This window comes from Drosophila gunungcola (genome assembly GCF_025200985.1).
Source record: "Drosophila gunungcola strain Sukarami chromosome 2L unlocalized genomic scaffold, Dgunungcola_SK_2 000008F, whole genome shotgun sequence".
NCBI classification, from domain to species: domain Eukaryota; kingdom Metazoa; phylum Arthropoda; class Insecta; order Diptera; family Drosophilidae; genus Drosophila; species Drosophila gunungcola.
In genome coordinates this window covers 2,163,648-2,176,775 of record NW_026453163.1, presented here as the reverse complement: position 1 = coordinate 2,176,775, position 13,128 = coordinate 2,163,648, and the positions used below count along the sequence as shown (strand labels likewise).

The window sequence follows — 13,128 nt, the reverse complement described above, 5'->3', positions numbered from 1 at the left end:
TTTCAATACCATTTCCTTTGGTGCACTTCATTTTCATAAGTCGAGTGACGCATTGTGAGCAATTTTGGTTACCATTGTTTCCGATTCGAGCCACAAGGTTCACGATGCCAGAAAGTTGACGCTTGCTAACAGCGGCCTTCGCTTTTATTTTCTGTTGCTCGGTGAAACCGATATCGCTGGGCATCTAAAAGCTTTTGTTCGGCTAAATTAATTTATTTATGGCCTATTTATAATTGTTGTAACATTGTGATCGATTTATTAACATACAAATGGCAATGTTATTGTAGTCATAGTTACATGTCATAATGTCTTTTGTGACTGATTTATAATCTGCCTCAATAGACCAAGTTGTTTAAAACTTCATGGTGTTTTGAAAGATAAAAGCTTTTGGCTACTATTTCGAACCACATATAAGAGTCAAAAGCATTTTTTTCACAAACAACTTAACTTGCCCAGATAATATTGACTGAAAAATATATATTTGGCCACGACCTGGGCTAATAGCAAGGCATCAACATTAATTAAAATTAATAAGAGAAACTGCTCATGTGCTCCGAATCCTCCATCAACTCAAACGTCAGAAGTAAACTCATTGAATTCTGCGGCAGCGGACGGGCTTTGCTAAAATTGATGACTGTCATCATTTTTAATTCCTCCAGCGTTAACAGCAACTCATCAAGTTGAGTGTTTAAATTTCGTTTATAGCCGTATCTTTGCATATTTACTTGAGCTTGTGTGTAAGTATTTTCCTCCCCGGCAATCAAGCTGAGTGTTTTTTGCTCTCCTGTTCTTATGCTAGAGTCCTGAGGACTTGACCCTCCTGACGAGTATAAATTCAATTCAATTAAGACAAATGAAGTGTACGCCACGCCGCGTGTGCCCCCAAGAAATCATTTTTATTATGATTGTTTCCACGAAAATATTTTCGAGCAGTAGATCGGCAAAATTAAGTTGCCCGAAAGTTACCCAAGCTGGTGGGCTCTATTGTTGTTTGATAGTTTGGTTTACGTTGTTTTCACTTTGTTTGCGGTGCGAGCGCTGTGTTGGTAATAAATACAGGTGCTGGTTGCGCTCTCCGAACTAAAGACACATGTATGTATATATGAAGGGAGTGTTGGGAGCCATTATAAATAGTCATGCAGGTACACGTGTTCCCTCGCAATTTGTCCCGCATTTCTATGTGAGCCGAGTTATTAATTAAGGCTAGCCCTTACCTGCCCGCACTAATGGCCAAAAGGGACGCTTGCGGGTTGGACATGTGTATGCGAATTTAATTGAGCGTTTTCTCTCTTTCTAGCGGCTTCTATGAGTTTAGCGAGTCATGCTTTGTGGCAAAATCGATAGGCAATTTAGTTTAAATAGATCGTTATAAAAGCTTAATCATTTAAATTCAAAATTTGTTCCTATATATAGCTCAAAGGATAATACAAATTTTATTTCCTGTCCCCGAAATTAATTTGATAAGCCTTAGCGTTCTGGCACGCAACTCTTGATTAATACATTGCCATCTTTTCATGATCCAGCAGAGGAGCATAGTTTTATGGGGCCCTAATTAATTATTCGGCTAAGCGGCGTTGTGTGTATGTGTGCACATGACGGACTGACTGGGACGAAATCAGGCAGAGCGCAGACAAAAGCCTGTCCTCCTCGTAAAAATCGGTATCAACTTGTACGGGCTGCGTGAGTTTAGTTCTTGTCGTGTTTAATTTGGGCTTCTGTTCTCCTTTGTTGCTTGACAACATTAAATATGCATTAAGCGTTGATTTGCAAGGGGTTTTGGCAGGGCCTGCCTATTCTATATGCTCACAATATAAGGACTGTGTGTTGGCTTAAGGGTAGACATAATTTCGAAGGCAACCCGCTCATGGGAAGGGGAAAACTGAATCATCAGTGAATCATAATTGCATCTTGGCCAACCAATTATTTGCGGTTTTGGCCGACTTTTTGTGGCATGGCCAGCCTTCATAACTTTGAGGTAATGAGTCGCACGTGCTCTTTATGGACCGCATTAGCATTCTATCGTTTTCCAATTAATTTTCTTAATGTTTAACTGTTCTCACTGACTATTTTTCTTGTGATTTTGCACAGTTGGTCTCCAGCAATCCCAACCAGAGGAATTGGCGCGGCATCCTCATCGCGCTGTTGGTCATCATCATTGTCCTGGCCCTGATTGTAACTTCGGTGGTAAGTCTTAGCCAACACTTGGCGCAAAAGCCAACCCAGAACAGTACAGCATGATGTTTATTGTCCTTTGTGGTACAGTCAGGCAACCAACTGGATTGCCTAATTGTGGAAATCGGTGTCACAAATCAATTTATGGGCAATAAAGAAAGATTAAAGTTCTATGTGTCTCGCCCCATTGACAATCATCAATGATTGGCGACCAGACCCAAAATTTATTCTACAAACGCACTTTGCAATTAGGGAAAACAAACCCGAATCAATAATTACCAAAACACTGTCAATTCAATAGTACAATTGTTTCACGCACACCAAAAGCACCAAAAAACGATACAAATAGAAACTCAAAATAATGTAATCCGAATTAAACGAAAACTACTTTTGCAAAACAGTAAATTGCCATTAGTGTGAAAACAGTTCTGCCTGAAAGTAGGCTGTTACTTTTTCCACTTTAAAATCACCACATACAAAACAAGTGCCCGCGCGTAATTGGGTGGTAAAAGTTTTCTTTTTTAATTGGCGAAACTCTGCCGTTTGTCAAAAAAGTTGCGAGGCCTGCTTTTGGGCTGTTTCTGTAAATATTTTAGCAACAAATGGTAGCAACGAAAAAGAAATCTCGAACACCCATTCATGTTTATGTGTATATTTATATGTATGTACCTATATATATGAAACAATTGTGATAAATTTTGTGTAAATACGTTACGCTCATTTTTGTCTTTTGTCTGTTTGTTTACTTTTTTGCGATTTTGTGGCTGCCTGATAAATTTACCCACCCCACACCACCGACCATTTTTCTATCTATTCGTTGTTGCTGTTGCTGTTGATGTTGATGTTGTGTGTGTGTTGTTCACGTGTGTCTGCCTGCCTGTCTGTCTGTCTGCCTGTCTGTGTGAGTGTGCAGAAGACAACATATAAAATTTCTACATTTATCAAAAAAGGTGCTGCTCACACCCCCCGATGAGGGCCCGCGGGTCAAGGGGCAGCGCATCAAGCTGCAGGACATCGTCGACGGGGTCTTCCTGCCGCAGCACTCGAACGGCAGCTGGATCGATGGTGAGTCCTGAATGGGTGCTGTTCGTTCGGTCGCCATTCTATCTGGCAAATCGCTTTTAATTTCCGCCCTGCCATCGTTTCGTTCGTTTTTTGCAGGCGAGGAGTTTCTGTACCAGGACCATTTGGGTCGCATCTGTCTGCTGAGTGCAGCCAATCGCTCGGAACGTGTCCTCATGTCCAATGTGACATTTGTAAGTACATTTTGCCAATCCCCCTCGCGTCCGCCCACCAGTGCGCTGCTTGTTTGCTTATTGCTTATCTCTCTGAGCAGAATAAATATTTGCCCCATCTTATTTACGAGTCGGGGAGTTGTAGGAGTCCTAGATGCGGTGGGCGGTGGACGGTGGGTGGGCCTGCCGCTAGGCAGATATCTCAAGTGCACACACTCGACTTGGCAATGTTAACTGATATTATGGCGGGCACAACAGCGAGCTGAGCGAAACAAATGGGCCAAGTTATCGTTAACTGAGTGCGGCGATAGCGATAAAAGGCAAAAGATTTCTATGTCAATGACTGGGTAAACACATGTGGTGGAGGGGCACAGGGTGAAAGGCTTTCAAATGAATAATGCGCGAATGGAATTGGAAGAGAATTAAATAAGGGAAACCGAAGGCAAAGAAAACGAATCAACTGCTGCCAGACGAGACAAGACTGAGAGGTAAGGGCGGGACAAAGAAGCGTTTTCTTGCCAACTTGGCAAGCGTGCATTTTGAGTGCCTCGAGGGGCCAAAATATGCAGACAAGGAGTGCAACAAGTGCAGCCAGCAAAAGTCAACAGTTGCCAGTTGAGTGCGAAATAATTAATGTGCAGCCGAATCCAAAGAAACACGAGTGAGCAGTCGAGCTCAGGATCTGGCATGATGTTACTTTGCCTACAAACTCAAACAGTAAATGAGCTATGAATAGCTTAAAGCTTAGCTCCACTCCTCATTTGGTTGGTCTAGGGGGAATCATTTTCAGATTGTTTTTCCAACCAAATTAAGGCAGCAACTCTTTGACAGCACTTCCGTTACTCAGCCCCGTAAACAATGCCGCAAATTTCGAAAATTTCCGACGAGCCACCAACAAAACTTCCGCAATTTTGCGTGCAAATCAGAAAAGACCATTAAAATTTTAATTAAAATTACGTATACGCAACGTGTTGGCATTGTTACTGCCGCATTGGCGGTGGCAGGCTCCCCTCCCCGGTTTTCCGCATAATTTGCAGCAAACATTTAATACCACTCCGCTCCAACAGAAAACCCTGGCACCCTTCACCTTCACCATTTCGGCGGACAAGCGTTATCTGCTCCTGGCCCAGAATGTTGTGAAATTGTTCCGGCACTCGTACTTGGCCCAGTACACCCTCTACGACATCCAGACCAGGTGAGTTTGAGTCCAGAGCCGCGCCCGTCCGCATTCAAGCCCTTTTCCCGTAATCCCCGCCAGCGAGAGCATCAAGCTGCGCCACAGTCCGCACCTGGACGATTGGCCCTACCTGCACTACGCCCGGTTCACCCCCGCCGGGAACGCCCTGGTCTGGGTGCAGAACTACGACATCTACTTCAGGGAGGAGGTGCGCAGCCCGGCCGTGCACCGGATCACTCACGACGCAGTGCCCGGAGTGGTGTACAATGGCATACCGGATTGGCTGTACGAAGGTGAGAGGAATTTCGGTTTCATTATAACTCTAAGATATATAGACAATTCTAAGAAATATTGCCAAAGAATCTAAGTCTATAAAGTAACGTTTGACGATCCGCATTGGCAAATGAAAGGAAAGTCAAACGTGATTTTAGACCCATTATATCAATTGCAGTATTGCTTGAAATTGTCTATATATTTGTTCACCCACACGATTAAGGTTTTTTAAGTATTAATGAAAACGACCAATACCAAAAGTTTCTACGAAATTTTTCACAAAAAACAAAATTTTCCTACCGCAATGAGAAGGTTCAAATGTGATTTTAGACGTAGCTTTTTAGACAATGTGACTTAACGTTGCGCATTTTTTGCATTCATTCAGAAATTTGCAGTCCTCATTATTAAAAAATTACAAATTACTAAATACAAATCAATTAGATCATATGACAAAAGCATTGTTGAGCTCTAATTTCCGTTCTATTTTTTCAAATTAATTTTTATACAACCTTTTTTAAAACGTTAAAAAACCTTATATCTTGAATTTTGCGATATCCACACTTACAACAAAATGGATAAGTAAAAATATATATCTAGATATTAAATCTAAAATTTTGTATTTCACAATTAAATTATTTAAATTAATTAATTAAATTAATTAAAATATTAATTTCAAAAAGAGATCCTGTTTTTTTTCAAATGCATTATATTTAAGATTAATAAGGGTTACATTTAACTGAAGTTTTTAGATATTAAAATCAATTCCAAAAATAGTCAAATGCCATATAAAAAAAAACGTAAATATAAAATATAAAATACCTAAAAACCGTAATGGATGAAAACCAAATCAAACCATATTTAAATTGAGTAGAAATCACTTGGACTTACATCGATTTTTTACCATTATTTAATCTTTTAAAATATAGTCCGAAAATATATTTTTTAATATCTTCAGATAGTTTGTTTTTAATGCTTGTTCATTTACATTGTTAAAGGTTTAAAATCTTAGAAACCCAAGTTCCCTAGAAGTAAATCTAAGATAATCATCTTTAACCCCCTTTTAAATATACACTATGAGTAATTTAAACATTTTTGAAATTCAGACCGCCATAGTGCGTTGTTCGCAAACTGCGCTAGTAGAAATCACTTGGACTTACATCGATTTTTTTACCATTATTTAATCTTTTAAAATATAGTCCGAAAATATATTTTTTAATATCTTCAGATAGTTTGTTTTTAATGCTTGTTCATTTACATTGTTAAAGGTTTAAAATCTTAGAAACCCAAGTTCCCTAGAAGTAAATCTAAGATAATCATCTTTAACCCCCTTTTAAATATACACTATGAGTAATTTAAACATTTTTGAAATTCAGACCGCCATAGTGCGTTGTTCGCAAACTGCGCTTGTTGTCCGATATTATACTCAACTGTTTTTATTTCCATTTTCCATTGCTTCGCATTTCGCAGAGGAGATCCTTCATGCAAATAATGCGATTTGGATGTCGGACAATGGCCAACTGATGCTGTACGCCACCTTCAACGACACGCACGTCCAGGAGCAGCACTTCGCCTGGTACGGAACGACGGGTCCCTCTGGCGGAGCGGCGGCAGCTGCAGCTGCGACAGCCGGCGGAGGCGCCGGATCTGGGGGCGGGGGAGCGGGCGCCTCGTCGAGCGGCAGCCATCCGCATGCCAGCCTGTACCCGGAAATCAGGTCCTTACGGTAAGTCGTGACCCCATTAGGTAGGGAGCTTTGGCTATATCACTTTTCGATTATGTGCTAATGCCTCATCTCTCTCGTGCCGTCGCAACGTCTAATGGCCTACTAGCATCACGCTTAAAATTCATGAAGTGACAGTGGCGAAACCTTTTCACAGGTGGACTCATCCTTATCCGGGGGGCTGTCCTTTTGCCACCTCCCGATTGGGGTGTGCCGACAGTTGGGGCATGGGAATTAGTTTCTGAGCACAAGACAAAACAACACTTTGGGCACCTAAGCAAGTGTGACGTACTTGGGTTGATCCCCTGTCAATTGTGTATGATAAATTGCTGGAACGGACTTCGAAAGGTCATCGTCCCATTTAGGACGGCTTGAGCCATCCGGCAGACTGAAAATAATGAATGGGAATATAGGTTGATTAAGGTTTTTATTCCCTATTCATACTGTTTTTGTTCATTTTTTGATAGCTACCCCAAACCTGGCACTCAGAATCCGACAGTAACTCTTCGGGTGGCCGACTTAAAGGATCCACAGAATGTTCGCACCACCGACCTGCACCCGCCACAAATTTTGGCTCATGAGTAAGTTTTCGTTCCCTTGTCTGTCTAGCTAAAGTCAGTGTAAAGTCGAGAAAAGACAAAAACAAATTGCATTTCGACTAGCGCTGAAAAAGAAAACTCAATGTATTTGTTGTTAACATACACAAAAAAGCTTACCTGTGAGACGGCTCTTACCTTTCCCTACACTGTGTGCAATTACAAAAACAAATGCTTCACGTGCACAGGCGTGAGCACCCCCATCTAATAGTGTTGAAATTAACTAATTACATTACATTTACATTTTTCCGAACCATTTAATTTGTTGCCTCAGGGATCACTACTTCAGCAGCGCCAGTTGGGTGAGTCACTCCAAGATCGCGGTGGTGTGGCTCAATCGTCCGCAGAACATCTCCGTGGTCAGTGTGTGCAAGGCCCCGTCGTTCGAGTGCATTGAGGTGAGTCCAATTGGGCGCTTCCGATCCACCGAGCCACCAATCTCCTAATGAACCCCATCCGCATTGCAGACCCACCGGGTGAGCGGGGACGGACGTGGCTGGGTGGACACTGTCGCAGTGCCGCTGTTTGCCGCCAACGCCAGCATCTACGTGGCCATCTCCCCGCTGCGGGACGGCCTGTTTGGTAAGTCACTGGGATGTCAAATTGGCCTTTGTTTCCCGAGTGACAAAGCCTGCTTTCCCTTCTCTTCTGCAACCAATACCTCTTAATCACAGGCTATTTCCGGCACATCGTGCACGTGGACATCGACAAGAACCGGGTGCTGCCCCTCACCCACGGGCCGTACGAAGTGAATCGATTGCTGCACTGGGACCAGCTGGATAATTGGATGTAAGTGATTGCGCACATGCGAAACCGTTTTGCTTCCGTGCATTAAGTGGATAGTTATGGGCATAATAACATATTCGTTTTTAATATGTGAATGCTGAAAGCGGTTACGTTGCCTCCATACGAGTATATGCAACTAAAATGTTCTCAGCATTTGTGCGTTCAAGAGTGGAATATGCTTCCTTTACTTGGAACCCTTCAGGTGTTGTTCATATCAATCAAATTGAGAGGCTGTAGAAAAAATACCTTAAATTTGCACTTCAGCCGTTACACTTTTCGGAACCTTTGCCAGCTTACTCTAGCCAATGTTGCCTACTGCATACCTGCAGTCTAGTAGATCGGCGTTCAAATGCGAGCTTGCTCTTTATCAACGATGTTATAATTGGTAATATAGATAGTTCATTCATATTAAGCTCAATAAAATTCAATATCCCAGCCATTTTTCGGAAGTGCTGCGAGGACTAACTATGCGCGGAATGAGCCAATCATTAGAATTTTTAGACTTTTTAACTCTTTGCCACTATGATCCAAGAAGGATGTGCTTAGGCAATTGCTTAGGGAATATTTTTTTAATTAATATTAATTAAGTTAAGTTAGCTGATAGCCAGATAAGGATTTATCCATCCATTGGCGAATAAATAAATAAATAAAATATAATTTTACCATATTTATTCAAGTACTAAAATTTTTTAGAACTATAGAGATTGTAGTTTTAAATGCTAAAAAGTAATTTAGAACTGTCCACTTTTTCAAAATACATTAAGTGAGTACTGTGGTCTAGAAGCCTGAATTTTGGGCATCTTTTTCAAGTAAGATATTCCTTTTTGTTTAGGTTTTATTTTTACTTTTTGAGAAAATAGAAAAAAAATTACAAGAAAAAATAACCAAAATTCGCCGCGATACAGGCCGGTGGAGTGGGGACTTCAAAAAAATCGATTAGTCCTGGCTGACATGATTTCAAACCATTGTAGAAATCAAACCAGTTCTTCATTTATAAAGAAGCCGCTATCGGGTTGACCACTTTCAAAAAAATATCAATAACAAAATGGCATCGACTTGTAAACAAAAAAAGTTCTTTACATGATTTTTTTACCTCTTCAAATATTTTAAAAATTCTTATAACAAAAATTGTTTCAATCCCAAGCAGACGCGATAGACAGTTATATAAACTATATATATACCAAATTTCAAAGGAATCGGTTTATTAAAACTTGAAATATCATGTCAACCATCTCAAAAAAGGTAGTTTCAGGAAAAACGCGTTTAAAGTTTAGGAAACATTTATAATGGCTCGGCTGTATCTCCAAAACTAATTTGAATTTTGTAAGATCTTTAAAGGAACATATATTTTAAAGTCTAAGCTTTCATGCAAAAAAAATCGATTTTGTTTAATTTCTAAACCAGAATACCCCTTTAACATACTTTTACAAAAAACATTTTAGATCTTATCTGATGGCAATAACTAGGAGAAAGTCATTTTATCCATACGTTTTGTAAGGTTAATTTTTTAACTTTTATATTTGAAATCTACAGACATTTTTGAAACAAAGGTAGTTTTAAGTATTACAATTTGTATCTTACCTTGCAGCTACTTCCTGGGCACTCCGGAGCGCCTTCCCTCGCAGCAGCATCTGTATCGCGTATCCGCCCAGCCGGCACGCCAAGGTCAGGCCCTGCACTCCCCCGACTGCCTCACGTGTCCGGCGGTGACGCAGTGGGCCGAGGGCTACGACGAGGGCCACACCAAGTCGCCGCCCAAGCTGGTGACCGCCTGGGACGACGACTGGGAGGATTCCGAGGAAGCTGAGGCGCAGCCGCCGCAGCCAGCACTGCCGGTGGAGCAACAGCAACCGGGCAGGGGTCAGAGTGTTCCCCTGCCACCACCTCCCAGTGACTGCCTGTTCCATGAGGCACAGTTCCCGCTCTCCAGGCAGGCAAAGTACGTCCTGGTCGACTGCCTGGGTCCAGTGGTACCCACCTCGATTATCTACGGCCTGAAATCCACCGCCCCAGAAGGGGCCAAGGTAAGGCGGAGGAGTACTCAGCAGGAGCAACCACCCACGGAGGGGGGTGAGGAGAAAGGGCCGGAGGAGCCGAAGTCACAGTTTCTGGAACTGCTGGTCACCGTGCAGAACAACACCCGGCTGAAGGAGAAGATGGCCAAGACAGCCATGCCTCAGATTAAGACTTTCCCCGTAATGATCTCCGGCGGGTACCATGCCCAGGTGCGGCTCTTCCTTCCGCCCGTTCTGCGCGAGGACGAGATTACACGCTATCCCACCATCCTGCACGTGTACTCTGGTCCGGGCAGTCAGCTGGTCACCGACCGCTGGCACGTCGATTGGAACACCTATCTGGCCGGCAGCAAGGACTACATTGTCGTTGAGATCGACGGCCGGGGATCCGCGGGCCAGGGCTACCAGCTGCTCCACGAGGTCTACAAGCGTCTGGGCAGCGTCGAGGTCTCCGACCAACTGGAGGTCAGTGAGTACCTTAGGGACAACCTGCACTTCATCGACTCACGACGGATGGGAGTCTGGGGCTGGAGCTACGGCGGATATACTGCCGCATTAGCACTGGCCGGACAGCAGTCGATTTTCCAATGCGGAATCAGTGTATCGCCGGTCACCAACTGGAAGTTGTACGGTGAGTTTAAATAATATCCTGCCCCGATAAAAAAATGGAACAGTAGAAATAAGTATCTGACGATTGAAATCAAAATTTTATACTTAATATACTTAAATGCGTATTAAATTGCATGATTTAATATTAAAATATTTATATTGTTGAAAATTCTGTTTAAAATACTTCCTATTTGATAAATATGCATTTAATTTAATCTAAAAATGGTAAAATATAAATAGAATTCAAATTTTGAAATATTAAAATCAATTCTAAAAATTGTCAAATGATCATCTTAAAAAAATGTAAACACTCTCATACTTAAAATAACACCCCTTAAAATCTATTGGCGTTTCGAAAATAGTTTTGTAACATATTTATAAGTGATTTCAAAACACAAGTGATTTCTGTGGCACACCCTATAAAATGTCTAGTCTAGGCAGAATTCTCATTTTAAAATTGACAGCTTAAGAAAATTTTTTAATTGTAATTAAACAAATAAATAAATTGCAACAAAATGTTTCAATATTCGGCTATAAAATTCTAAAATAAGACCTATTTTTGTCTTGTATTTAAATAATATTTAATCGGGGATTTTTTTTTTTAAATTAAGCAATAGTCATTCACTGTCTTTTCTTATAACTTGAATTTTCGTATTTCGTTTACCAGTAGTAACTTAGTTGAAGTTTGTACCATTCCACTTTTATTTAACTCATGCAAAACATAATTTTTCCTTTTAGACTCTACGTATGCCGAACGCTATCTTAGTTTTCCAAACGTGACGGATAACTACAAGGGCTACGAGGAAAGTGATCTGTCGAAGTACGTGGACAATCTGCGGGATCGCCAGTTCCTGTTGATCCATGGAACCGCAGACGACAATGTGCACGTGCAGCAATCGATGGTGCTGGCCAGATCGCTTACCAGCAAAGGGGTGCTTTACAAGCAACAGATATATCCGGACGAGGGCCACAGCTTGTCGGGGGTCAAACGGCATTTGTACCGCTCGATGACCGCCTTCTTTGAGGATTGCTTCAAGAAGCTGGTAAGTGGAACCTCCAATCCTACCAAAAATTATGTATTATATTCCACTCTCCTACCACAATTATATATATATATATAACTCTCTCTATTTCTCCTGCTCTCCATATAAATACAAACCCAATAACTCACCTCCAAAATAATACCACAACCCCTGCCATTTCCTTTCTGTTACGTTTTCGGTTTGGTTCTCGACCTCCCCCCACCGCGTAGATTGATCAGCAACAACAAAATCAATCAGATTCCATGGATTTTCTGGACTTCCATAGTTTTTATGGGCGCTAAGTTTGATTCCATATCCCACATCCTTCAGATAATAGGTACAGTCGCCGTTGACAGTTTTCTTTCATCATATTCGTCGTCGGTTTCTCATTGTTTACAATTAATTCTTTATATCCTTATTATTGTCGATGTTGTCATTAGTCGGAGGTTCACTCACTCTGTAACCAAGTATTCGCTGTTTCAATGTCTTATTGGGAATTTCGGTTGGGGCCATAATATAATTACTTGCTTACTTATCTTTAAAGTGTTAAGATACCCGTCAATGTTTGATGTTTAAAGTACTTTTAAGCCTCTTACCCTCATTAGTTTTATTTTTTATTGTTAAACGTTGATGCACTATAAGCAGTACAAATAACTAATATTTTATAATAAAACAGAGACGATTCCGATTTTCGAGACAATTTTATCCAATCGTCTTTGCTTGTAAACAAATTTATTTAAATAAAGTTAAACCAATAATAAAACTATTTTTTAATAATTGCAAAATATTTCATATAAAAATAAGCAAATTCTTGACTTAAACCATAAAGTTTCTGGTTAAAAAGTACCTTCCTACCCAAATGTTTCCTTTTGCATCCTATCTGTATAAGCTTTGTGTTATAAGTGTCTAGTCTTCCCAAAAACTTTCCCATTTCGTTTTGTTTTTTAATTTAATATTAAACGCGTTGAGTCTTAATTACACTTGTTACACTTTAGACTTAAAATGGCTTACCAGCCAAACTTCATTTTCGGTCCCTGTCCCAGTCATAATCGTATGTGTTTGCCGTTGGTTTGTTGCCCGTTTTCTGGGGCCGTTGAGATGGGCGGAATTTTGCGGCTCTCAGTTGAATTAAGTTGTGTTTATATTAGTTTTTGGTTGGTCTTTCATTTGGATTATTTTTGGCTCTTGCCTGCTGCAAGTTTTTCTTATAGGTTGTACTATTCTCCTCCGTTTGCCAGTTTCTTTTCCATTACTATTCCGAAAGTTTCGCCTTGAATTTGTTTTTGCGTTTGCCCTGAGTTCACGTTGATCCTCTGTTTGATTCAAACAAATTGTTTTGGATGTCCCACATATGTATGTATCCTTTGGCGTTCGTTTGCGAGTGGGCTTGCGTGCATTTCGTTGGGACTTGTTGTTGCTCGATGTGTTTTCCTTTACGCAGGCTATATACACACCCCAGACACGTTATACACACACCTAAACTTGCTAATTTACCTAAATGTTTGCTTATGCCTTGATTGTGC

At 41.0% G+C, this 13,128-nt stretch overlaps 1 protein-coding gene across 7 annotated transcripts in view; it reads left to right on the top strand.

Annotated features, from left to right (window-relative positions):
* Positions 1-13,128, top strand: part of LOC128253271 (inactive dipeptidyl peptidase 10) — a 39,258-nt gene that overhangs the window by 23,948 nt on the left and 2,182 nt on the right. For 2 of the 7 annotated variants that reach the window (XM_052981546.1, XM_052981545.1), the window contains 13 exons: positions 2,089-2,184; positions 3,123-3,237; positions 3,334-3,428; positions 4,475-4,602; positions 4,666-4,877; positions 6,325-6,580; positions 7,045-7,158; positions 7,448-7,571; positions 7,641-7,755; positions 7,848-7,962; positions 9,548-10,605; positions 11,322-11,626; positions 11,836-11,942. In XM_052981546.1, the coding sequence (XP_052837506.1) occupies positions 2,089-2,184; positions 3,123-3,237; positions 3,334-3,428; positions 4,475-4,602; positions 4,666-4,877; positions 6,325-6,580; positions 7,045-7,158; positions 7,448-7,571; positions 7,641-7,755; positions 7,848-7,962; positions 9,548-10,605; positions 11,322-11,626; positions 11,836-11,907 (2,805 nt within the window). In that variant the 3' untranslated portion in view covers positions 11,908-11,942. The other 5 variants (XM_052981551.1, XM_052981547.1, XM_052981549.1 and 2 more) reach the window with 5 other exon arrangements.